This window comes from Pogoniulus pusillus, chromosome 12, assembly GCF_015220805.1.
Source record: "Pogoniulus pusillus isolate bPogPus1 chromosome 12, bPogPus1.pri, whole genome shotgun sequence".
In the NCBI taxonomy this organism is placed as follows: domain Eukaryota; kingdom Metazoa; phylum Chordata; class Aves; order Piciformes; family Lybiidae; genus Pogoniulus; species Pogoniulus pusillus.
In genome coordinates this window covers 32,737,734-32,763,592 of record NC_087275.1, presented here as the reverse complement: position 1 = coordinate 32,763,592, position 25,859 = coordinate 32,737,734, and the positions used below count along the sequence as shown (strand labels likewise).

At 55.1% G+C, this 25,859-nt stretch overlaps 1 protein-coding gene across 6 annotated transcripts in view; it reads right to left on the bottom strand.

Annotated features, from left to right (window-relative positions):
- The window catches only part of SCML2 (Scm polycomb group protein like 2), a 48,614-nt gene that overhangs the window by 2,111 nt on the left and 20,644 nt on the right, over positions 1-25,859 (bottom strand). For all 6 annotated transcript variants that reach the window (XM_064152074.1, XM_064152070.1, XM_064152075.1 and 3 more), the window contains 9 exons: positions 22,561-22,649; positions 20,380-20,623; positions 12,679-12,932; positions 10,399-10,534; positions 7,925-8,128; positions 6,551-6,733; positions 3,763-3,876; positions 2,084-2,368; positions 1,008-1,171 (listed from right to left, as the gene is read on the bottom strand). In XM_064152074.1, coding sequence (XP_064008144.1) covers positions 1,008-1,171; positions 2,084-2,368; positions 3,763-3,876; positions 6,551-6,733; positions 7,925-8,128; positions 10,399-10,534; positions 12,679-12,932; positions 20,380-20,623; positions 22,561-22,649 — 1,673 coding nt within the window. The remainder of the gene's footprint in view (positions 1-1,007; positions 1,172-2,083; positions 2,369-3,762; positions 3,877-6,550; positions 6,734-7,924; positions 8,129-10,398; positions 10,535-12,678; positions 12,933-20,379; positions 20,624-22,560; positions 22,650-25,859) is intronic.

Here is a 25,859-nt window from a genome sequence, read left to right as displayed (position 1 = left end):
ACACTCTCCAGCATCTCCACAGCCCTCTTGGCCCAGGGGCTCCAGAGCTGGATGCAGCACTCCAGGTGGGGTCTCAGCAGAGCACAGCAGAGGGGCAGAATCCCCTCCCTGGCCCTGCTGGCCACACTGCTGCTGCTGCAGCCCAGGCTCTGCTTGGCTTTCTGGGCTGCAAGTGCACACTGCTGGCTCCTGCTCAGCTTCTCCTCCACCAGCACCCCCAAGCCCCTCTCCTCAGGGCTGGATAGGTGAGATCATGGACAGATGGGATCTGACCCTAGGGTTGAAGGGCAGGCTGAGAAAAGAGTGCCCAAAGAACAGGGTAAGGGCAAAAATCAGTCAGCAAGTCAGCTCCAAGAGAGGCACAACTGCAATGGCTCTGCACTGGCACAAGGAGCATGAGGGATCAGCAGGAAGAGATGCAGATATACACAAGTCTACAGGGTTATGATGTCACTGGCATCACTGTGGCACCCTGGGAGAAGAGAAGGCCTGGAGTAGACCTTGGAGTGGCCTTCCAGTATCTGAAGGAGGCTACAGGAGGGCTGGGGAGGGACTATTGACAAGGGCTTGTAAGGACAGGAGGAGGAGGAATGGGTTTGAAGTGGCAAAGGGGAGACTGAAACCGGATGCGAGGAAGAAGTTGTTTGCAGTGAGGGTGGTGAGACACTGGCACAGGTTGAGGGTGGTGAGATTCTGGCACAGGTTGAGGGTGCTGAGACACTGGCACAGGTTTCCCAGGGGGGTTGTGGAGCACAGAATCACCCAATGTGATCAAAGATCACATTGGGTGATTCTGTGCTCCACAACCTCCCTGGAGGTGTACAGGAGCAGGTTGCATGAGGCCTCGAGCAACCTGTTCTAGTGGGAGGTGTCCCTGCCTAGGGCAGGGGGGTTGGAACTAGATGATCTTTGAGGTCACTTCTTCCAACCTAGCCCATACTATGATTCTGTGAGTCTATGATTCACACTAGCCCAGGATCCCAGGAGAGAATGGGTATGCATCATACGTGTCTCCTGAAGAGCTCTGCGTGTGGAGCCAGCGCCTGAGGGTCAGCCTCCTTCACGAAGCTCATCACCTCCTCGATGGACCAGCTGGAAGGATCTTTGCTCAGCCTCCTTGAAGGTTCCTTTTTTAGGGAAGTCAGGTCAGGTCCAGTGGTGGAACTTGCAGCTTGCAGCAGAAAGATATTGTGAAAGGAAGAAGCATCACTGCACGAGGACGACGGATTGCAACGCACACAACAGGTCCTGCTCTGATGCATTCTTTGCACTGCACTAAACTAAGGTTTTGGGGGCTTTTTTCTTCACTATTTTCCTCCAAGAAAACACTGAACTCTTCCCTTTGTCTCTAAACACCTTATGGAACAGTAAATATTGACACAGCAGCACTGTGGCACATCTAGAGAGAGCAGTTCCACTTGTACTCGGCTCCTGGGTCCCAAGATGCCATTAACTGGGGATGTGGTTGAGGGAAATTAAGCTGTGCAGACAGAGGAGGGCAGGAGGAAACTCTATCCCCATCCTGCAGCAGCACAGTCATAGATGACAAGATGGTCAGGAAGTGAGCTGCAGACCTGCCCTCTGCAGTCTGGCCTGCTGCAGGGTCTGTAGCAGCAAGGAGAGGAAGGTGCAGCAAGCAGAGCCCAGCCCTGCCCATCCTGCCCCACACTACTGCTGCTGGCAGGATTCAGTTCTGCTCTTGCAGCTACAGTCACAGATACATGGAAAGGGTTGGGCTGGAAGGGACCTCAAAGACCATCCAGCTCCAAGCTCCCTGACAGGGGCAAGGACACCTCTCACCAGCCCAGAGTGCTCAAGGTCTCATCCAGCCTGGCCTTCAAAACCTCCAGGGAGGTTGTGGAGCACAGAATCACCCAATGTGATCTTTGCTGTTAGGAAGAACTGAAGGTGGTGAGACCCTGGCACAGGTTGAGGGTGGTGAGACCCTGGCACAGGTTTCCCAGGGAGGTGTTCAAGACCAGGCTGGACGAGTCCTTAAGCAATCTGCTCTAGTGAGAGGTGTCCCTGGCTGACCCTTGAGGTCCCTTCCAACTTAAAGCACTCTTTGATTCTACAGCCCTACCTTCAATCCTCCTCTGGAGTCGACTTCTACTGACTTCGTAGTAGCCACTGCTGGCAGCAGAGCTCAGGGACAGCCTGCGCAGGGCCGGGGCTGAGGTTGAGGTAGCAGTCACTGAGTGCAGGGAGCTCTTGTAACAGGCTGTGCTGCTCCCTGCAGCACGATATTCCATGGAATTCCAGCGGGTGGGGCTGGAAGGATGGAGGGAACTAAGTGAGGAGTCCACAGAGTCCTCAGGAAAGCGATGTCCTTTGGAAGTGCTGTTCTCTTCTGCAGGCAATGCTTCTGCTGCACGAATGAAAAGACAAGCAAGGAGAACATTCCAAAGGGCAGGAATTGCACCACTGCTGTTCAGCTCCTTGCTGGCTCCTCTTCTGACTCCTGCTAACTCTACTGACAGAATGGAAGCCTCTTAACAGGCTTCCTGCGAGGCGATTGCTGCTGCGAAACCTTTGTCCCTCCTCCTCCAGTCACCACTGGGGGAAAAAGGGAGAGAAAAAAGGGAGGGGAAAAAAGGGGGGAGGGGAAAGGGGGGACAAAAAAAAGGGTTGGGGAGGAAGGGGAGGAGGGAGTGCTGGGAGAGAGGAGCTGCAGAGGAGGCAGCAGTGTGCCCAGGTGGGCAGCAGAGCCAATGGCATCCTGGGCTGGCTCAGGAGCAGTGTGGGCAGCAGGACAAGGGAGGTTCTTGTGCCCACCCCTGTGCTCAGCACTGCTCAGGCCACCCCTGGAGTGCTGTGTCCAGTTCTGGGCTCCTCCATTGCAGAGAGATGCTGAGGTGCTGGAAGGTGTTTGGAGCAGGGCAGCAAGGCTGGGGAGGGGCCTGGAGCACAGCCCTGTGAGGAGAGGCTGAGGGAGCTGGGGGGGTGCAGCCTGCAGCAGAGGAGGCTCAGGGCAGAGCTCATTGCTGCCTGCAGCTGCCTGCAGGGAGGCTGTAGCCAGGTGGGGTTGGGCTCTGCTGCCAGGCAGCCAGCAACAGAAGAAGGGGACAGAGGCTGAAGCTGTGCCAGGGCAGGTCTAGGGTGGATGTTGTTAGGAAGTTGTTGTCAGAGAGAGTGATTGGCACTGGAATGGGCTGCCCAGGGAGGTGGTGGAGTGGCCGTGGCTGGAGGTGTTGCAGCCAAGCCTGGCTGGGGCACTGAGTGCCATGGTCTGGTTGGTTGGGCAGGGCTGGGTGCTAGGTTGGGCTGGGGGAGCTTGGAGCTCTCTGCCAGCCTGCTCAGCTCTAAGACTCTATCCTGTGACTGGATGAAGTTTCAGCAGGAGGCAGGCAGCAGCTCAGCTGGATTGTATCATCGAGCTGCAGCTTTACCCAACGGCCCCAGCCTAGAGTTATTAAGAGCAGCTTCCAACTTATCTCCTGTTCCATTTCCAGGCAATTGGTTTCCTGCTAAATAGCAGATATGAAGCAGGAGCCTTCATCCATCACTCATGTGCCTGAGGTCCTCCCCAAACAAAAGGGCAGCAGGCTCAGGAGGAGGCTTGCTGGAACTTGCAGTAGATCTTCCCTGAGCGCAAAAAACCTGTGCCAGGGATCAATAATTAACAGACTTTCACCCTGACCTGCCAAAGGCTAGAGACAAGCCAGACACATAGGTTGAGCTTTTTTCCTTCTCTTTGTGGTTGATTGGAACTACTGGAACCATAAATAATCCTCCTCTCTCCCCCTGACATCCTGTAATTACCTTCAGATGGATGAGCGTCGTTTCTGGGGAGCTTAGGGGAAGGAGGAGCAGGATACGGCGGAGAGTCCTGAGAGTATCGCTTGGCACTTCTGTTCTCAGGGCTTTCTTCCTTTGCTGTCAAGAGGAAAAGTCAAAACCTGTGATCCTGGCAGAAAGCTGCTCAGAGAGGCAAGCCCAAGGACAAAAGCAAAAGCCACACAGCAGCCATTCACCAGGTTCTTGTGTCACACAGACTCGTTCCGAAGCAGGCTTCCAAACCTTCGCTTGTGGCCATCACTCAAATCACCTCCACCTTGGCTACTGCACCAAAAAGAGTTAAACCTAATGAGGGTTGAGGCTCTGCAGCCTGGAGAAGAGACCTTGGAATGGCCTTCCAGGATCTGGAGGGCTGAGGAGGGACTATTGACAAGGGCTTGTAAGGACAAGATGAGGAGGATGGGTTTAAAGTGGCAGAGGGGAGATTGGAACTGGATGTTAGGAAGAAGTAAGGGTGGTGAGAGACTGACACAGGTTGAGGGTGGTGAGACCCTGGCACAGGTTGCCCAGGGAGGTTGTGGAGCACAGAATCACATTGGGTGCTTCTGTGCTCCACAACCTCCCTGGAAGTGTTCAGGAGCAGGCTGGATGAGGACCTGTTCTAATGAGAGGTGTCCCTGGCCTATGGCAGGGGGAATTGGAACTGGATGAGCTTTGAGCTCCCTTCCAACCTAAACCATTCCATGACTTCCACTGACACATCAAACATCATTCCTCAGAATGGTCTTCTTTTCTGAAGGAGCACCTGGGAGACACTTGGAGGACAGCTGGGAGCACCTGGGAGACAAGACTCAGCTCCACACCCAATATATGAATCTCACAAACTTGCTTGGAGAGCATCACAGAGGTTGGGATAGATCTCTGAGATCATCAAGTCCATCCCACACCACATGGAGCAGACATCAAGGCCCCTGGTAAGCCTGGGAATTGCCAACACCAGGCTCTCCAAAGGACCTGAAGTTGTCTTATAGGATCAGAGAATGGTTTAGGTTAGAAGGGAGCTCAAAGCTCAGCCAGTTCCAATCCCTCTGTGCCATAGGCAGGGACACCTCCCACTAGAACAGGTCACTCAAGGCCTCATCCAACCTGGTCCTGAACACCTCCAGGGAGGTCGTGGAGCACAAAGATCACATTGGGTGATTCTGTGCTCCACAACCTCCCTGGACAACCTGTGCCAGTGTCTCACCATCCTCAACCTGTGCCAGTCTCTCACCACCCTCACTCTCAAGCACCCTTTCCTAACATCCACTTTCAAGCTCCCCTCTGCCACTTCAAACCCATTCCTCCTCCTCCTCCTCCTCCTCCTCCTCTCATTACCAGACCTTGTCACTAGTCCCTCCCCAGCCCTTCTGGAGCCCTCTTCAGATCCTGCAAGGCCACTCCAAGCTCTCCTCCAATCCTTCTCTTCTCCAGCCTGCACAGCCCCAACTCTCTCAGCCTGGCCTCAGAGCAGAGCTGCTGCAGCCCTCTCAGCATCTTGGTGGCCTCCTCTGCACTGCCTCCAACACTTCCATGTGCTGCTTGTGCTGGGGGCTGCAGAACTGCCCCCAGGACTGCAGGTGGGGAAGGACCTTTGAGTGGCCTGCAAAGAGGTCCAGTGCAGCCCTTGCAAGGCAAGCCCCTTTTACAGAAGGCACTCAGCATGTGTGAATAGGTTTAATTTCTGATGGCAACATCACTGTGACAACTGAATGGTGCAGCTCTGAGCCTGTGACTGCAGCAGGATCACAGCTGTACATGACATATGCTCCTGGCTTGGCTCCAAGGAGGAGCTTTCTGAACACAGTGATTGCTGCACGTGTGGCATGAGCTATCCTCACCCTGCCACAGCACTACTGCACTGGAACTGATTCAGGAGGAACTGAGGAAAGAGACCTGGGGGTGCTGGGTGCTGAGCAGCTTCCCAGGAGCCAGCAGTGCCCTCCTGCAGCCCAGCAGGCAGCTGTGTGCTGGCTGCAGCCAGAGCAGTGTGGGCAGCAGGGCAAGAGAGGGGATTCTGTCCCTGGACTCTGCTCTGCTCAGACCTCAACTCCAATCCTGCCTCCAGTGCTGCTGTCCCCAGCAGGAGGAGGACACAGAGCTGTGGAGTGAGGCCAGAGGAGGCCACAAAGATGCTGCCAGGGCTGGAGCAGCTCTGCTGTGAGCACAGGCTGAGGGAGCTGGGGGGGTGCAGCCTGCAGAGCAGAAGGCTCCAGGGGCAGCTCAGAGCTGCTGCCAAGAGCTGAAGGCAGCCTGCAGGAAGGCTGCAGAGGGACTTGTGCTGAGGGGGGCTGCAGGCAGGCCAAGGGCAATGGTTTGGAGGTGAGGCAGAGCAGGGGGAGAGTGGAGCTGAGCAAGAAGCTGTTGAGTGTGAGGGTGCTGAGAGCCTGGCCCAGGCTGCCCAGGGAGGCTATGGACAGTCATCCACAACCTCTTTGGGGTGTTGCAGGCCAGGCTGGGTGAGGCTTTGAGCAGCCAAGCCTGTCTGAATTATAGAATGGTTCAGGTTGGAAGGGACCTCAGAGCTCATCCAGTTCCAACCCCCCACCACGGGCAGGGACACCTCCCACTAGGACATGCTGCTCAAGGCCTGTTGAGAGGTGCCCCTGCCCACGGTGGAGGGGTTGGAGTGGATAACCTCTGAGGTCCCTTCCAACCTGAGCCATCCTGGGGCCCCGTGAAGCGCAGTGGCTTGGTGCCAGGCAGCTGCCAGCAGGGGCAGAGCTGGCACAGCCGCGGCAGGGGCGGGCGGCGGCAGAGCTGCCTGCAGTACCTGGCTTGGGCCGGTCGCAGCGGCTGGGGCTGTGGGCACAGCCCAGGCAGGGGCTGAAGGGCTGGCTGCTGAAGAGGGGGGCACACTGCAGGCTGTGGCACAGCTTCTCCAGGAAGCGCAGCACGAAGGAGGCGCTGTTGACGGCAGGGAGGTTGATGCAGTGCTTCTCCCCGTCGAAGGAGGCTGGGCAGGGGAAGAAGAGGATGTCAAACGTCACCCAAGCACCGTGAAGCAGAGCAAAACACCAGCAGCAACTTCCAGAGGTGAGCAGGTTAACAAAGGAAACGTGATGGCCCAGCTTGGGTCCTGCTAACCCATCCCCAGCACCACTGGGAACCTCTTTTGCTTTGTTTCCACCCAAAAAATCACGGGAGGGTTGGTGCTGCACCTCCACGTGGGTGCCTCTCACTCCATCCCACAGGGATGGCACAAAAACATTGCATGGCTAAGGCTGTGCAGTGGCAGAATGACAGGAGCACAGCAGCCCCAAGCAGTGCTACAGGCTGGGGCCAGAGTGGCTGAGAGCAGGCAGGCAGAGAGGGAGCTGGGGGTGGTGGGAGAGAGGAGCTGCAGAGGAGGCAGCAGTGTGCCCAGGTGGGCAGCAGAGCCAATGGCATCCTGGGCTGGCTCAGGAGCAGTGTGGGCAGCAGGACAAGGGAGGTTCTTGTGCCCACCCCTGTGCTCAGCACTGCTCAGGCCACCCCTGGAGTGCTGTGTCCAGCTCTGGGCTCCTCCATTGCAGAGAGCTGCTGAGGTGCTGTAAGGTGTTTGGAGCAGGGCAGCAAGGCTGGCTCATGTTCAGCCTCCTGTCCACCAGCACCCCTAGATCCTTTTCCTCCAGGCTGCTTTCCAGCCACTCTGCCCCAAGGCTGCAGCATCTCCTGGGGTCATTGTGACCAAAGTGCAGGACCTGGCCCTTGGCCTTGTCAAACCTCACTGTGCTGAGCTCAACCCATGGCTTCAACCTGCCCAAATCTCTCTGCAGAGCCTTCCTGCCCTTGAGCAGGTCACCACTTGGTGCTGCCTGCAAACCTGCATCACCTCAAGCTGACCTTTCCCTTGTGCTAAGGCATTGGCCACAGCTGCCACGCGAGGAGCAGAGCCTCTGCTTAGCACCAGAATCTAACTGTGCAGCTGCCATTTCACACTGCTCCTGCTCAACTCCAGCTTAGGGAAGCATCCAACACCTTCCCCTGCCCAGAGATTGATTCTGTGTCACCAATCCTCCCTCACTAAGCAAATTCACACCCGTGTGACCTTAACCATGCTTAAACAGCTACCAAAGCCCTCACTGCAGATGCTTCAGCTCCTCTGCCCTGCCTCAGATTCACACCCAGGTGAAGAGAGAGAGCAGAAAGGAAGCTTCTCACATACCAGTTATCATCTCCCCTCCGTGGTGGCCAGATTTCAGAAACCCAAAGACAGTTTTGGCTTGATAGGCACAGTCCACACAAGCCTGCACGGCCTGCTGAAGCACCACGTTGACAGGACCTGGTCCAAAGTGATCAGGAAGCTGCTGAACTCTCTTCTTCTCCAGGTGTGGCCCAGAATTCCCATGCTTGTTGACATAAACACACACTGGAAACCAAACAGGCAAAGGAAAGCTTTACTGGCTGATGGGGAACTCAAACAGACCCCCAAAGGTGCAACGGCAAAGCAACGGTTTAACTGCCTGCATCCAGCTCTCCTCCACCCTGAGCACCCTCAGCTCCTTCATCCACCCCTTGTGTGATGCCCTCCAGACCCCTCCCCAGCCTCGTTGCTCCTCTCTGCACACTCTCCAGCCCCTCAGTGTCTTCCCTGTGCTGTGGTACCCAGAACTGAACCCAGTGCCCAAGCTGTGGCCTCAGCAGTGCCCACTCCAGGGGCACCATCACTGCCCTGCACCTGCTGCCCACACTGGCTGTGGTCCATGCCAAGCTGCTGTTGCATCCATCCCACCTGGGCACCCTTCTGGCTCAGATGCAACCCCAAGCACAGAGCAGCAGTTAAAGGGCTGGCAACAATGCCTCAGATTTCAGTGAAGAAGCTAAAGCAAACTCCTGCAGTCTAAGCAGGAAAGCAAGAAAGGAAGCTTTGGGTTTCACCTGTGCTTAGGACAAGAATTTCCTGCTGTGAGGTGTATTTTAGGGTCTATTTTAGCCTTTTGAAAGGGAGATGTGATGCAGTAAGGGAGGCAGTCTGAAAGTTAGGGGGTTCTGGAGGGTGAGAAGCTGGGCAGGGGCCAGCCATGGGCACTGCCAGCACAGAAGGCCAAGGGCAGCCTGGGCTGGACCCAAAGCAGGGTGGGCAGAGATGGAGAGAGGAGATCTGCCCCTCTGCTCTGCTCTGCTCTGGGGAGACCTCACCTGGAGCACTGCATCCAATTCTGGAGTCCTCAGCACAGGAAGGACATGGACCTGATGGGGCAGGTCTGGAGGAGGCTATGGAAATAACCAGGGGTTTGGAGCAGCTCTGCTGTGAGCACAGGCTGAGGCAGCTGGGGAGGTGCAGCCTGCAGAGGAGAAGGCTCCAGGCAGAGCTCAGAGCAGCCTGACAGGAGCTGCAGGGGCTGCAAGCAGGCTGCAGAGGGACTGCTGGCAAAGGCCTGCAGGGACAGGAGGAGGGCAATGGTTTGAGCTGAGAGCAGAGCAGCCTGAGCTTGGCTGTGAGGAACAAGTTGTGCAGCAGGAGGCTGCTGCCACACTGCAACAGGTTGCCCAGGGAGGGAGCTGAGTGCCCATGGTTGGAGATGTTCAAAGTCAGGCATCCACAACCTCCCTGGGCATCATGTGCCAGTGTCTCACCACCCTCAACCTGCGCCAATTTCTCACCACCCTCACTCCAAAGAATGTCTTCCTCCTCTCCAGTCTCAGTCTGCCTTCCTCCAGCTCCAATTCATCCCCTCTCATCCTGCCACTCCCAGCCCCTCTCCAAAGTCCCTTCCCAGCTCTCCTGCAGCCCCTTCAGGCACTGCCAGGCTGCTCTGAGGTCTCCCTGCAGCCTTCTCTTCTCCAGGCTGAGCAGCCCCAACTCTCCCAGCCTGTCCCCACAGGGGAGCTGCTGCAGCCCTCTGAGCATCTCCATGGCCTCCTCTGGAGCCTCTCCAGCAGCTCCATGTCCCTCTTCTGCTGGGGGGAGCCCAGAGCTGGAGGCAGTGCTGCAGGTGAGGGCTGAGCAGAGCAGAGTGGAGGGGCAGAGTCCCCTCCCTGTGCTGCTGCTCTCCCTGCTCTGGCTGCAGCCAGCACACAGCTGCCTCTGTGCTGCCAGCCACCAGTGCTGGCTGCTGGGCACTTTGGCACCAGCTGGCACCCCCAAGGCCTTCTCCTGCAGGCTGCTCTCAGCCACTTCTCCTCCTTCCTATATTTGTGGTTAGGCTTCCCTGACCCAGCTGCAGGACCTTGCACTTGGCCCTGCTGAACCTCACGAGGTTGGCTTGGTCTCACCTCTCCAGCCTGCCCAGGTCCCTCTGGATGTCCTCCCTTCCCTCCAGCCTGTCAGCCACACCACACAGCTCGCTGCCAGACCTGTCACAAGCCCCTGTGCTCCAGCTCTGATACAGACATCAAAATACCAACCCTGCAAGGCAAAGCTGGCACCTGCAAGGAGCTTTAAACACTAAGGCAGCTGGAGGATGGTTTCCAGTGGTAAGCTTGCAGCACATCTGCCTTCAAAGGATGCTTGCAGCTTGCAGGTTTGCAAACAGACTGAGGGAGGTAAGGGACAGGAGGAGAACACTTCTAACTGAATAATCACTACACAGAGAAGGAGCCAGAAGGTACAAAGCAGGGAATGAAACCCCTTACAGTGCTGATTTGCTTTGAGGCCATCCCATGCTACCCATGGAACTCATTTTTGTTGCCTTTTACCTGTGGATATCACAGCTGCAGTGGCCCCAGGCAAACCCTTTCCATCTTTAGGTGTCTGTGTAGTGCCAGTGTCCCCCTCAGGAGAAGGATGAGGAGGAGGAGATGCAGGAGTCTGTTGTTCTAGCAACATTTTTTTCTGGTTAGAGAGGAAAAAAGACAAGACAGCAAACAAAGACAATCACAATGCTTCATATTTCCTAACAGGCAAAGCCTTCTGCTCTCAGGCAGCACTTTGTTTAATGTGTGGAGCTCCCTGGTGCAAAAAAAAACACCAAAGACAGAATAAAGCTCAGCAAAGGAAGAGCAGGAACTGCCAGTTTGCATTTACAGCTACTTAAATGGGGCAGTGAAGGAGAAATGCCTGCAAAAGGAGCCCATCCCCAGCTGAAGAGGGTGAGAAGGAGGAGATTTGTGTTGTAATGCACCACCCTAGCACATCCTGGAGAGTGCTAAAGAAGCAGTTTGGGTCGTTTTCCAAATAACCCAAAATGGGTTTGTCAGAGGCAGCTGACAGAAGGGCTCAGGTTGGAAGAGACCTCAGAGCTCAGCTGCTCCAACCTCCTGCCATGCCCACAGACAGCTCTCAGCCACACTCAGCTCCTCAAAGCCTCACCCAGCCTGGCCCAGAACACCCCCAGCAAGGAGGCAGCCACAGCCTCCCTGGGCAGCCTGGGCCAGGCTCTCAGCACCCTCACACCCAACAGCTTCTTGCTCAGCTCCACTCTCCCCCTGCTCTGCCTCAGCTCCAAACCATTGCCCTTGGCCTGCCTGCAGCCCCCCTCAGCACAAGTCCCTCTGCAGCCTTCCTGCAGGCTGCCTTCAGCTCTTGGCAGCAGCTCTGAGCTGCCCCTGGAGCCTTCTCCTCTGCAGGCTGCACCCCACCAGCTGCCTCAGCCTGTGCTCACAGCAGAGCTGCTCCAGCTCTGGCAGCATCTTTGTGGCCTCCTCTGGCCTCCCTCCAGCAGCTCTGTGTCCTCCTCCTGCTGAGGACAGCAGCACTGGAGGCAGGATTGGAGGTGAGATCTGAGCAGAGACCATTTCCCCTTGGCCTGTCTGCAGATACCCTACCTACCAAATCCTACCTACCCACCCAAGCACATAGCAACAGAAGACATCACCCAAGGTCTCGATGCTGCTGAAGGCCACACAGCCTTGGCCACTCGAGTGCCAAGGACTCAGTGCTAAAGCTCCTGGAGGGCAGTGACAGTTCAGTCAGGCTGCTAAAGGAGCCTGCTCAGCTCCCTCCCTGAAGGCAGCAGAGGGACTTTGCATCAGGTGCCTAGAGACAGGCCAAGGGGCAATGGTTGGAGCTGAGGGAGAAGCTGTTGAGTGTGAGGGTGCTGAGAGCCTGGCCCAGGCTGCCCAGGGAGGCTGTGGCTGCCTCCTTGCTGGGGGTGTTCTGGGCCAGGCTGGGTGAGGCTTTGAGCAGCTGAGTGTGGCTGAGAGGTGTCTGTGGGAGCAGCTGAGCTCTGGGCTCCCCTCCAGCTGAAGCCATTCTGGGGTTCTGTGTTCCCAGCTGTGGAGGAAAAGTTAACAGCTGCACGATGCCAACCCCTGCAGCACAACACACTGCAGAGGCTGAGGACTGTACAAGGGCACCAGCACTGCCCTGCTCCTGCTGCCCACGCTGGCTGTGATCCAGGCCAGGATGCTGCTGGCCTCCTGGGCCACCTGGGCACACTACTGGCTCATGTTCACCCATCCACCAGCACCCCCAGATGCTTCTCCAGCAGGCTGCTTCCCAGCCACTCTGCCCTAAGTCTGGAGCATTGGTTGGGGTTGCTGTGACCAAAGTGCAGGACCTGGCCCTTGGCCTTGTTCAACCTCACTGCATTGAGAACAGCTCCTTCTTGTAAGCAGTTGTGCAAACAGGAAAGCCCTGAAGGCTAAAGACAGGATGTAGAGGAGGATGAGGAGGAGGAGGAGGAGGAGCAGGAGAAGGAGAGGAAAGAGAAGAGGGAGGAGGAGGAGCGGGAGGAGGAAGAGAGGGAGGAGGAAGAGAGGGAGGAGGAAGAGAGGGAGGAGGAGGAGAGGAGGAGGAGAAAGAGAAGGAGGAGAGGGAGGAGGAGGAGGGGCAGGAGGTGGAGACGGAGGAGAGGGAGGAGGAGGGGAGGAGAAGGAGAAGGAGGAGAAGGAGGAGGCGAAGGAGGAGGCGGAGGAGGAGGCGGAGGAGGAGGCGGAGGAGGAGGCGGAGGAGGAGGCGGAGGAGGAGGCGGAGGAGGAGGCGATGGCGCCGAGAGGCGCTGCGCTGCAGAGCAGGAGCAGCAGACGAGGACTGACCTTTTTTCCCGGTTTTAAGCTGGGGTTGGGTGTTTTGGGGCAGTCAGGGTGGGGGGCGCCTTTGGGCAGGGGAAGGGCTCTGGCAGCCCTGCCCTTGGCGAGCGGCGCGGCCGCGCCGGGGGCCCTGCCCCGCCCTGCCCTCCTGCCCCGTGGCGCCGGCGGCGGCGGAGCAGGCTTCTGCGGAGACTGCACCGAGCGTCGGCAGGCTTTGGAGGGGGAAGGTTGGATTTTGGCACTGCTCTTTGGAATGGAAACTGAGAGGAGAAAAAAAAACAAACACAAACAACAAACCAACCAAAGCACACAAGACAAAAGGGAGAGGGGAAAAAAAAAACCAACACCACACAAACACAAACCAAACCTCGAAATGAACGATGGAAAAGTGACTTTTGTAACCCAGGCTGGGAAAGGAAGAGGTTAAAATGCAGTGCTACTGCTTACATCACCAAACAACATGGATCTGGGTACTTGGTGGGGGATGTCCAGAAACAGACTTCATCACAATCCAAGAAGAGAAAGCTTCATACCCATGCTCTTAGGGGGACTTGTCCAGGAGAAAAGCACTCCCATAAAGCCCAGAAAGAATTAAGGCACTCACCTGATGGATGCTTCCCAGCAGTGAACTGCAGGGAGCTACTGGAGAGCCAGTCAAGAACCTTCAAAGCACTCCAGGAGCCCTACAGCCCAGAAGACATCAGCTCTGCTCTCAAAGCACTTTGCACCATGACAAGGGATTGCTAACTGCTCCTAGGCAGCTGCAAGCCAGCTCGGAGTGGTGAGCAAAATCACACACAGAGCCAAGCAGACTGGGAGAGACCTCCAAGATCAGCCCAACAAAGAGCAGAGACTGAGAGCAGGCAAAGTATCAAACAGGCTGCAGCAACAGCAGCCTGGCCAGAGATGGAGAGAGGGGATCCTGGCCCTCTGCTCTGCTCTGCTGAGACCTCACCTGCAGGGTCCTGTCCAGCTTTGCAGCTCCTAACACAGGAAGGACATGGACCTGATGGAGCAGGTCCAGAGGAGACCACAAAGATGATCTAGACCACAAAGGTGATCCAGACCACTCTGCCCTGATCTAGGGTAGGGTGTCCCTGCCCACAGCAGGGGGGTTGGAACTAGATGATCTTTGTGATCCCTTCCAACCCTGACTGATTCTATAATCAGGGCTTGGAGCAGCTCTGCTGTGAGCACAGGCTGAGGCAGCTGGAGGTATGCAGCCTGGAGAAGAGAAGGCTCCAGGCAGAGCTGAGAGCAGCCTGCCAGGAGCTGCAGGGGCTGCAAGCAGGCTGCAGAGGGACTGCTGGCAAAGGCCTGCAGGGACAGGAGGAGGGCAATGGTTTGAGCTGAGAGCAGAGCAGCCTGAGCTTGGCTGTGAGGAACAAGTTGTGCAGCAGGAGGCTGCTGCCACACTGCAACAGGTTGCCCAGGGAGGGAGCTAAAGCTTCGTCTCTGAAGATGTTCAAGGCCAGGCTTAAGCAGGCTCTGAGCAACCTGGCTGACTGCAGAGGAGGTTGTACTGGATGCCCTCTGGAGCTCCCTTCCAACACAAACCATTCTTAGGTTCTGTGATTCCCCTTGATCCAACTCCTGGGACCTGCTCACGAACAGGAGTTGGCTGCAGTGAGAGCAGAAGGAAACCTCCAGCAGCATGGAACTGTGCCAGGGCAGCAGTTGGGGTTTTCTTCTGCAGTGAAGCTTCAGATTGCTGAGGCTTATCTGCTGTATTTGGGGCTCCTCTCAACAACACAGAATCTCTTCACACATCCAACTGTAGCTCTGCCCAAACTGTCACAGCCTTGCCCAGCCTCACCTCCAACAGCTCCAGCCATGGGCACTCAGCTCCAGCCTCTCACCACTCTCCTGCTCAACAACTTCCTCCTCACCTCCAGCCTCACTCTCCCCACCTCCAGCTTTGCTCCATTCCCCCCACTCCTGCCACTCCCTCACAGCCTCAAAAGTCCCTCCCCAGCTTTTTTGGAGCCCCCTTCAGATGCTGGAAGGCCACAAGAAGGTCCCCTGGGAGCCTCCTCTGCTCCAGCCTGCACAGCCCCAACTCTTTCAGGCTGTGCTCACAGCAGAGCTGCTGCAGCCTCTGAGCATCCTCCTGGCCCTGCTCTGGACACTCTCCAGCACCTCCATGTCCCTCTGGTCCCAGGGCTCCAGAGCTATCCTTGCTCCCTTCCAGAAGGACATTTAACAGACAAAAAGGTAACAACCCGCACAGCTCCAACCACTTCAGGCTGCCCTCTGGAATCACACACATCCAATACCCTCCTCTCAGCATCCTCCTACCTGTGCAGGCCAGAGGAGCAAATATTAGCAGCATGAAGGGGGGGATGTCAGGGCTCATTGGGTAGTTTTCCTTCTGCCTGGGGCTCAAGCAGCTGTTTCCAATAGGCAGGCCTGCAGCAAAGGCCATGCTGCCTGGAGAGAGCAGCACATGAGGAGCCTGCTATTTGCATTTGTTGATTTAAGAGAGGGAATGGGAGGTGGGGGGGTGAAGCAGGAGGGAGTGAGAGACTGCTAAAGCAATTCCCATATTGTCTGCCTGCTGTGGTGACAGTGCTCATCAGTCACCTGCTCACACCTCCTTCTCCCCTGCCTTCAGAGGCACACCAAAGGTTAGGCTGGGTCACAGGGTCTGGGGGGATGAAAAGCTAGGAGAAAGAGAGAGAGAAAAACAAAGGGGAGGAAAACCACCAGAAACAGAAGAGAAAGGAAAAGGATTGGGGAAAGGAGGAAAAGAAGGGAGGGAAAAAGAGAGGAAAAAAAGGAGGGAAAAAGAGAGGAAAAAAAGGAGGGAAAAAGAGAGGGAAAAAGGGAGGGAAAAAGAGAGGAAAAAAGGGAGGGAAAAAGAGAGGAAAAAAGGGAGGGAAAAAGAGAGGGAAAAAAGGGAGGGAAAAAGAGAGGGGAAAAAGGAGGGAAAAAGAGAGGAAAAAAGGAGGGAAAAAGAGAGGAAAAAAGGAGGGAAAAAGAGAGGAAAAAAGGGAGGGAAAAAGAGAGGAAAAAAGGGAGGGAAAAAGAGAGGAAAAAAGGGAGGGAAAAAGAGAGGAAAAAAGGGAGGGAAAAAGAGAGGAAAAAAGGGAGGGAAAAAGAGAGGAAAAAAGGGAGGGAAAAAGAGAGGGAAAAAGGGAGGGAAAAAGAGAGGGAAAAAAGGAGGGAAAAAGAGAGGAAAAAAGGAGGGGAAAAGAGGAAAAAAGGGAGGGAAAAAGAGAGGAAAAAAGGGAGGGAAAAAGAGAGGAAAAAAGGGAGGGAAAAAGAGAGGAAAAAAGGGAGGGAAAAAGAGAGGAAAAAAGGGAGGGAAAAAGAGAGGAAAAAAGGGAGGGAAAAAGAGAGGAAAAAAGGGAGGGAAAAAGAGAGGAAAAAAGGGAGGGAAAAAGAGAGGAAAAAAGGGAGGGAAAAAGAGAGGAAAAAAGGGAGGGAAAAAGAGAGGGAAAAAAGGGAGGGAAAAAGAGAGGGAAAAAAGGAGGGAAAAAGAGAGGAAAAAAGGAGGGAAAAAGAGAGGAAAAAAGGGAGGGAAAAAGAGAGGAAAAAAGGGAGGGAAAAAGAGAGGAAAAAAGGGAGGGAAAAAGAGAGGAAAAAAGGGAGGGAAAAAGAGAGGAAAAAAGGGAGGGAAAAAGAGAGGAAAAAAGGGAGGGAAAAAGAGAGGAAAAAAGGGAGGGAAAAAGAGAGGAAAAAAGGGAGGGAAAAAGAGAGGAAAAAAGGGAGGGAAAAAGAGAGGAAAAAAGGGAGGGAAAAAGAGAGGGAAAAAGGGAGGGAAAAAGAGAGGAAAAAAGGGAGGGAAAAAGAGAGGAAAAAAGGGAGGGAAAAAGAGAGGAAAAAAGGGAGGGAAAAAGAGAGGAAAAAAGGGAGGGAAAAAGAGAGGAAAAAAGGGAGGGAAAAAGAGAGGAAAAAAGGGAGGGAAAAAGAGAGGAAAAAAGGGAGGGAAAAAGAGAGGAAAAAAGGGAGGGAAAAGGAGGAAAAGAAGGGAGGAAAAAGAAAGAAAAGTGGGAGGGAAAAAGAGAGGAAAAAAAGGAGGGAAAAAGAGAGGAAAAAAGGGAGGGAAAAGGAGGAAAAAAGGAAAAAAGATAAAAGATAGGAAAAGAAAGGAAAAAAGGGAAAATGAAAAAAAGATAAGATTAAAAAAGAGAATAAAAAGAGAACAAAACAGGCAAAAGAGGTAAGAGAGAGGAGAAAAAAAAGAAGGGAAAAAGAGAAAAGAGAATTAAAAAAGAGAATCCGAGAAAAAAAGCAAAAGAGAGAAAAAAAGAAACTAAAAAGAGGAAAAAAAGGATTAAGAAAGAATAAAAAGAGAAAAAGAAAAAAGTAAAAGAGAGAAAAAAATGAAAATTGAACAAAAGAATAAAGAAAAATGAGAAGATTAAAAAAGAAAAAGAGCAAAAAAGAGAAAAAAGGAGAAAATAAAAAAGAAGATTAAAAAGAGCAACAGAGAAAAAAGGTAAAAGAGAGGGGAAAAATAGCAAGAAAAAAGAGGGGTATTGGATCTAGGATCCTATATCCTGGGGGAAAGAGAGAGGGGGGAAAAAGAGCAAAGAAAAGGAGAGAGCCACAGAGGGCTGCAAGTGCAGGCAGAGCTGTCCCCACCAGGCCACAGGCTCCCCAGGCTCAGCCCTTTCAGTAGCCTGCTGAGAACTCGAAAATCTCAGGCTGAAGAGAAGAGGGAGGCAAAAGGCCAAGTTCTGCTTGCAATCAGTGCAGGCTTTAGCTGGGGTATTTACAACTCCCCCCCCAAAAAAGGCACATTTGCCTTTCAGGATGCTGCTTTGCATCACAAAGACCTTCTCATCCCTTCTCATCCCCACAGACAAAACCGAGCTGTGGCTCTGGCTCTGCCACACACACACAGGCACTGCTCCCTTTGGGTGGTTCATGTCATGCAACCACAGCATTAACCTGGCTGGAGAAGACCTCTGAGGTCAGCCAGCCCAACCTGTCAGCCAGTCCTGCCCACTCATAGAACCAGAGAACTAAGCAGGCTGCAGAGAGCTCCAAGCTCCCCCAGTCCAGCCTAGCACCCAGCCCTGCCCAACCAACCAGACCATGGCACTCAGTGCCCCAGCCAGGCTTGGCTGCAACACCTCCAGCCACAGCCACTCCACCACCTCCCTGGGCAGCCCATTCCAGTGCCAATCACTCTCTCTGACAACAACTTCCTAACAACATCCAGCCTAGACCTGCCCTGGCACAGCTTCAGCCTCTGTCCCCTTCTGCTGCTGCTGGCTGCCTGGCAGCAGAGCCCAACCCCACCTGGCTACAGCCTCCCTGCAGGCAGCTGCAGGCAGCAATGAGCTCTGCCCTGAGCCTCCTCTGCTGCAGGCTGCACACCCCCAGCTCCCTCAGCCTCTCCTCACAGGGCTCTGCTCCAGGCCCCTCCCCAGCCTTGCTGCCCTGCTCCAAACACCTTCCAGCACCTCCACCTCTTCCTTAAACTCACCTCTCTTCCTCTTTGCTCTGCAGGCCTTGGATGTGTACCTGCTCTAGGGTAGGGTGTCCCTGGGCATGGCAGGGGGTTGGCACTGCCTGATCCTTGTGCTCCCTTCCAACTCTGCCTGGCTCTGTGATTCTCCACTCATCTGCCAGCTACTGCAGCCACAAGCCTCAGAGGCAAGTGGCTGCAGTGCAGCACAGGGAGACTCTGAGGCACAGTAACAGCTTTCTATGGTCCAACTAAGGCAAATAAAAGTTACAGCCTGTGAAGGTTAAACAGAAAGAACAACATTTGGCCCAGAAAGAGAGCCAGCAGAGAACCAGCCAGAAGACATCAAAGTTAAAAGCCTTTTGAAAGCACATTAAAAGCAGAAGTTAGGTGGACCCAAGAGATGGTCCAAATGCAGAATGAAATGCTGGAAAGAGCCTGCTGGAGCAGATGCTCCTCCAGGCTGATCCAGCACAGGCATCACCCTGCCAACTTCTTTTCCCAGAGCATTGATCCTGAGTGAGAAGTTCTCTCTAAAGCACTTCATAGGATTATAGAATCAGGCAGAGTTGGAAGGGACCACAGGGATCACCCAGTTCCAAGCCCTCTACCATGGGCAGGGACACCCCACACTAGAGCAGGCTGTCCAGAGCCTCATCCAGCCTGGCCTTGAACACCTTCAGGGAGGTTGTGGAGCACAGAAGCACCCAATGTGATCAAAGATCACATTGGGTGCTTCTGTGCTCCACAACCTCCCTGGAGATGTTCAGGACCAGGCTGGATGAGACCTTCAGCAACCTGTTCTAGTGGCCTATGGAACTGGATGGTCTTTGAGGTCCCTTCCAACCTAAACCATTTTATGACTCTACCATCTTAGGAAGAAGTTCTTCAGTGCAAAGGTGCTGAGACTCTGGCACAGGCTGCCCAGGGAGGCTGTGGCTGCCTCCTGCCTGCAGGTGTTCAAGGCCAGGTTGGATGAGCAGCTGAATCTAGCTGAGAGGTGTCCTTGCCTGTGGCAGGGGAGGTTGGAGAAGATGATCACAGAAGCACAGAAACACTCAGGTTGGCAAAGCCCCTCAGGATGACCAAGCCCAACCTAGAACTCTACTCTGCAAGGTCCACCTTAAACCATAGCCCCAAGTACCACATCCAAATCACCCTGAAACACCCCCAAGGTGGGTGACTGCACCACCTCCCTGGGCAGCTCATGACCCCTGAGCTCCCTTCCAACCTAGGCCATTCCATGACTCTTCCTGCAGTCTCACTCCACAGCTAAACACAGGCAGCACCACGTGTGTGAAAACCATGGAGGTGAAGGCAGAGCACATCTCAGCAGCCCACAGAGGTGCCCAGAGTAAGGCCAGTTTTGCCTTGCTGTTGCTGGGGTTGGAACTGGATGAGCTTTGAGGTCACTTCCAGCCTAAACCATTCTATGATGGCTCAGGGCAGAGCTCATTGCTGCCTGCATCTGCCTGCAGGGAGGCTGTAGCCAGGTGGGGTTGGGCTCTGCTGCCAGGCAGCCAGCAGCAGAAGAAGGAGACGCAGCCTCAAGCTGTGCCAGGGCAGGTCTAGGCTGGATGTTGTTAGGAAGTTGCTGGCAGAGAGAGTGATTGGCACTGGAATGGGCTGCCCAGGGAGGTGGTGGAGTGGCTGTGGCTGGAGGTGTTGCAGCCAAGCCTGGCTGGGGCACTTAGTGCCATGGTCTGGTTGGTTGGGCAGGGCTGGGTGCTAGGCTGGGCTGGGGGAGCTTGGAGCTCTCTGCCAGCCTGCTTGGTTCTATGATTCTATGATGCAGAGCAGGCAGCTTGAGGGCAGAGTGTGTGAAGGAAGAACCACTAGCCACAGTCTGACCCCCACAGCAGCAAAGGCTCCTTTGCTTTCCCAGCAGTTAGCTAAACAGAGCATGCTGCAAGCACCAGCACAGCCCTGCCAGCAAGCAGCAGCCTTTAACCATCTGTAACACAAACAGCAAACCTAAGCTTCACTTGGGAGCACAATTTAAGGTGATCAAAAGGCCTCCTAAATAGGATGGAACAGAACATGTTCACAGAGCTCCTGCACACAGACCAAAAGTGTGCCCCAGAAACTCTTCCTGTTAGCTTCCAGCCACAGACCAAAAGACTCCAGCAGCATTTTCAGCCTCCTCAGCTGCTCACAAATCAAATCTTTCAGCCTTATCTGCATGCAGCCAGCTGGGCTTTTAAATTCTGCCCTAATTGAAAGGGTGGGAGGGGGGAGGAGAAGAGGACAAGCAAATAATCAAGCAGTACTATTAGTCCCCTTACCATTGTTCCCTGGTGGCTGCAGTGCATCTCCTGTCAGGCTGCACCATCCCACAGGGAATATATCCCGGGAGTCACATCTGCACCAGTAGTCAAAAGCTCCTCTCCAGCCGTCAAAGGTAACAAAGACCTCCTCCCCCCTCACGTCCCCGATGGTGGCAGGGCAGATCATGTAGGGGTTCTTCCTGTCGATGGCTTCCAGCTTCATGCCAACCTTGAAGCAGTTTGGCACAGGCTTTGGCGGCTCCTGCAAATGGCAGAAGGTTGAGTTCCTGTCACCTCTCAACACAAGACAAATGAAGGAAGACCTCTGTGTGGCCTCACCAGCCCTGCTGCTTGCCACAGAGTCACACAAACAGCCCTCAAAGGCCCTCAGCAGCACCCAGTCCAACCCAGAGCCCTGCCCTGCAAGACTCACCTTAAACCACAGCCCCAAGCAGCACAGCCAAACCACCCTGGAACACAGCCAGGCTGGGGGACTGCACCACCTCCCTGGGGGTATATACTCACTGCCCTCAGAAAGCTATGGGGGACAAGGAAGCAAACTTACACAGAGCCACACAGTGCCAGGGGCTGGGAGGGGCCGCCAGAGAGCAGCCAGCCCAAGCCCCCTGCCAGGGAGAGTGAGGCTGGAGGGGAGGAGGAAGTTGTTGAGCAGGAGAGTGGTGAGAGGCTGGCAGGGGTTGCCCAGGGAGGTGGTTGAGGCCCCATGGCTGGAGGTGTTTGAGGCCAGGCTGGCTGAGGCTGTGGGCAGCCTGCTCTAGGGGAGGGTGTCCCTGGGCATGGCAGGGGTTGGCACTGCCTGATCCTTGTGCTCCCTTCCAGCCCTGCCTGGCTCTGTGATTGTAAAAGCAAAACAAAACTCAGTTCAATGTGAGCAGCACAAGGGTAGCCACACAGCAGCAGCTGTGACCCAGAGGAACCCAAATCACCACCTCAGCCTCAGGGTGGGCTTTACCATGAGGGTGTTGGAACACTGCCAACAGGTTGCCTGGGGAGATGGTTAAGGCTTCAGCTCTGGGGATAGTCAAAGTGAGGCTTGACAGGGCTCTGGGTAACCTCATCTAGCTGAAGGTGTCCTGCTGAGTGCAGGGGAGGGTTGGACTGGATGAGCTTTGGAGGTCCCTTCCAAACCAGCCCATTCTGTGGCTCTGTGAAGCTTCACTGTGCCATCCCAGCTGTGCTGGGAGGCCAGCAGAGGCAAGTGCCACTCACCAGGCCCCACACAAAGAATCTTAAGAGGCAAAAAATGGTACAGTAAAGGTAAGGAGCAAGCAGTGTGGTTGTGGGGCTGGACCCAACTGTCTGTCTTGATGACAGACTCATCAGTGTCCTGTGAGCACAGGCTGAGAGAGCTGGGGGGGTGCAGCCTGCAGAGGAGAAGGCTCCAGGCAGAGCTCAGGGAAGCCTGCCAGGAGCTGCAGGGGCTGCAAGCAGGCTGCAGAGGGACTGCTGGCAAAGGATGAGGGCAATGGTTTGAGCTGAGAGCAGAGCAGCCTGAGCTTGGCTGTGAGGAACAAGTTGTGCAGCAGGAGGCTGCTGCCACACTGCAACAGGTTGCCCAGGGAGGGAGCTGAAGCCTCATGGCTGCAGATACTCAAGATCAGGCTCAACAAGGCTGTGAGCAGCCTGCTCTAGGGGAGGACGTCCCTGCTGAGTGCAGGGCGGGGTTGGACAGGATGTCCTTTGGAGCTTCCTTTCCAAAGCAAACCATTCTCTGACTAAATGATTCTCAGCATCAAAGCTGAAGCCACCCAAAGGGCCAGGAGGGCTCCACCACCTTGACAAAAAATAACTGATCCAAGAAGTCATTTTCCCATCATTGTTCTCTTTCTCTCAGTTCCCAGCTCTCACAGGAAACTACTCCAGAACCAGGCTGAAAAACCTCAGCAGCTTCTGCTGCTGCTGTCCACACTTCCTCACCACATCTTCTAACACCACCACCACACTGTGAAGTCTCAACTCCCCTTCCAGCCCAGCTCAGTGGAGAAGAAGCAGATCACTCATTTGCTGCCCTGGTAGCTTGCCAGGAGCAGATCACTGCTTGCCGGCCCTGGTAGCTTGCCCAAAGCCATCCTTGCTTTCTGCTGCTGCAGACAGCAGGGTCAGGTCCTGGCATCCACACTAAGCAATGTCAGCAGGGCCCAGGTGGGAACTCCTTCCCTGCAGTCTCTCCCTTCTTACCTTCTTAAAGAAAGCTGTGGGTGCCATTTCAGCTCCATTCAGAGTTCTTAGGAGAAACATTGGCCAAGAAGATGCATTCATCTGGAAGCCTGAGCAACAAACAAACAGGAGGGTCAGAAAGGCAAAGGGCAAGGTCCTGCAGCAAGGTCGGGGCAATCCTGGCTACCAGTCCTGCCTGGGAGGTGCTGAGATCGAGAGCAGCCCTGCAGAAAAGCACCTGGGGAAACTGGTGGGTGAGAAGCTGCACCTGAGCCAGCAGTGGGCCACTTGCAACCAGCAATGGACCACTGGCAGCCTGGGCTGCACCAAATGTGGCCAGCAGGACACGAGAGGTGATTCTGCCACTCTGCTCTGGAGAGACCTCACCTGGAGCACTGTGTGCAGCTCTGGGGCCAGTCACTCTCTCTGCCAACAACTTCCTAACAACATCCAGCCTAGACCTGCCCTGGCACAGCTTCAGCCTCTGTCCCCTTCTGCTGCTGCTGGCTGCCTGGCAGCAGAGCCCAACCCCACCTGGCTACAGCCTCCCTGCAGGCAGCTGCAGGCAGCAATCAGCTCTGCCCTGAGCCTCCTCTGCTGCAGGCTGCACCCCCCCAGCTCCCTCAGCCTCTCCTCACAGGGCTGTGCTCCAGGCCCCTCCCCAGCCTTGCTGCCCTGCTTCAAACACCTTCCAGCACCTCAACAGCTCTCTGCAATGGAGGAGCCCAGAACTGGACACAGCACTCCAGGGGTGGCCTGAGCAGTGCTGAGCACAGGGGTGGGCACAAGAACCTCCCTTGTCCTGCTGCCCACACTGCTCCTGAGCCAGCCCAGGATGCCACTGGCTCTGCTGCCCACCTGGGCACTGCTGCCTCCTCTGCAGCATCTCTCTCCCACTACCCCCAGCTCCCTCTCTGACTGCCTGCTCTCAGCCACTCTGGCCCCAGCCTGCAGTGCTGCTTGGGGTTGTTGTGGCCAAAGTGCAGAACCCTGCCCTTGGCCTTGTTCAGTCTCATCCCATTGGCCTCTGCCCACCCATGCAGCCTGGCCAGGTCCCTCTGCAGGCCTCTCCTACCCTCCAACAGCTCCACAGCTGCTCCTAGCTTGGTGTCATCTGCAAGCTCACTGCTGCTGGACTCAATGCCCTGCTCCAGATCATCAATAAAGACATTGAACAGGTCTGTGCCCAGCACTGATCCCTGGGGCACAGCACTGGTGCCAGCTGCCAGCTGGATGTGGCACCATTCATCAGCGCAGTTCCCTCAGAGCTGAGCCTCACCAATTCTCCTTTAAAAGAGTAACTCAGAAAGTGGAGCAAAGCTGCAATCCTTCACCAGCTGAATGATGAAGTCACTCAAAATTGGATGCTGTGCCCTAACAGTTACTTTGAGTGGTAGCTTTAAGCTACCTGCAGCTGGAGAAACAGGCTGCAGGTTGGAACTGGCTTTGCTACACCTAAAAGCTCATACTCAGTAAATGTTGTCATCATTGGAGGGCTGCTGAGGGCTTGTTCAACCTGGAGGCTTCAGGGAGACCTTAGAACAGCCTGCCAGGACCTGAAGTGGGTTACAAGAAAGCTGGGGAGGGACTTTTGACATGGGTTGGGAGGGATAGGATGAGAGGGAATGGATTGAAGCTTGAGGAGGGCAGATTGAGACTGGAGAGGAGGAAGAAGTGCTTTGGAGTGAGGGTGGTGAGACACTGGCACAGGTTGAGGGTGGTGAGACCCTGGAACAGGTTGAGAGTGGTGAGACACTGGCACAGGTTGCCCAGGGAGGTTGTGGAGCACAGAAGCACCCAACGTGATCTTTGATCACGTTGGGTGCTTCTGTGCTCCACAACCTCCCTGGAGGTGTTCACTGCCAGGCTGGACGAGACCCTGAGCACCCTTTGCTGGTTGGAGGTGTCCAACCAAGCAGCCAGCCCAAGACAGATGTGGCAGACAGAGGAAATGACAACTAAACAACAGTTTGAGTTCAGCCATCCTGGTAAAACCAGAGGAAAATGTGACCTGTTTAGAACATTCAGGTCTCAACCTTTCTCCTCTGCTCTGCTCTGCTGAGGCTTCACCTGGAATAGTGCATCCAGTTCTGGTCTCCCTAGTTCCAGATGGATAGGGATCTGCTGGAGAGAGTCCAAGGGAGGGCTCCAAGGATGCTGAAGGGACTGCAGCACTGCCTGGTGAGCAGCCCTGGGGCTGCTTAGTCTGGAGAGGAGAAGGCTGAGAGAGGATCTGAGCAGTGTCTATCAAGAGCTGAGGGCTGGGGGGCAGGAAGGGACAGGGACAGCCTCTGCTCACCTGTGCCCTGGCACAGCACAAGGGGCAAGGGATGGAAGCTGCAGCACAGGAGGCTCCACCTCAACAGAGGAAGAACTTCTTTAATGTAAGGGTCCCAGAGCCCTGGCACAGGCTGCCCAGAGAGGCTGTGGAGTCTCCTTCTGTGGAGCCTTTCCAGCCCTGTCTGGATGTGCTTCTGTGCCACCTGCACTGGATTCTGTGCCCTGCTCTGGCAGGGGAGTTGGACTGGAAGCTCTGCAGAGGTCCCTTCCAACCCCTAACACCCTGTGATGCTGTGAACTCTGAAAAGCAGAGGCTGGAAGAGGAACCCTTTGCTATATACTAACCACTCTCAAACCCCTCATGTCCCATGCATCATTCACCTAGTGGAAAAAGCAGGCAGGAGGGACACTTGGAGCTGGGTACTAAGACAGAAGCAGAAGATCAATATCCAGAAGGGTCCCTGCTACTCAGAGGGAAAAAAAAACAAGACAGAGAAGGAAAATCAGTTGGTGAATGTCTAACAGGAGGTAATTACACACTCAATTAGCTGCCAGCTCTGCTCAGGAGCAGGAGGCTGTGCAGCAGCCAAAGAGGCTTGCTCAAAACCCTATCTAGGTGTGCCAGAGCGTTGGGCTGCTGGAATTCTGCCTATCTCTAGGACAACCCAAGGCACAGCAGGGACAAAAGAATGGCACTGGAATTCTTTCCTGAGTAAGCAGCAATTGCTGGGAGGGCAGGATAAGCCTGGCTGCAGGGAAACACTGCTGCCAGGTGCTGCACCACAGACAGCCTGACCCAACTGGTGTCAGAGCCCCCTGCAGAAGGTTCCCACACTTGCAGCAAGGGTGGAGGAAAGTTTCTCGTGGATCAGGACAGGTTGGGGACTGAGCTGGAGGAGAGCAGCACAGGGGAAAGGGCTCTGGGGGTGCTGGTGGGCAGGAGGATGCCCAGGAGCCAGCAATGAGCCCTGATGGCCAAGAAGGCCAAGGGCAGCCTGGGCTGGCTCAGAAGGGCTGTGGTGAGTAGGTGCAGAGAGGTT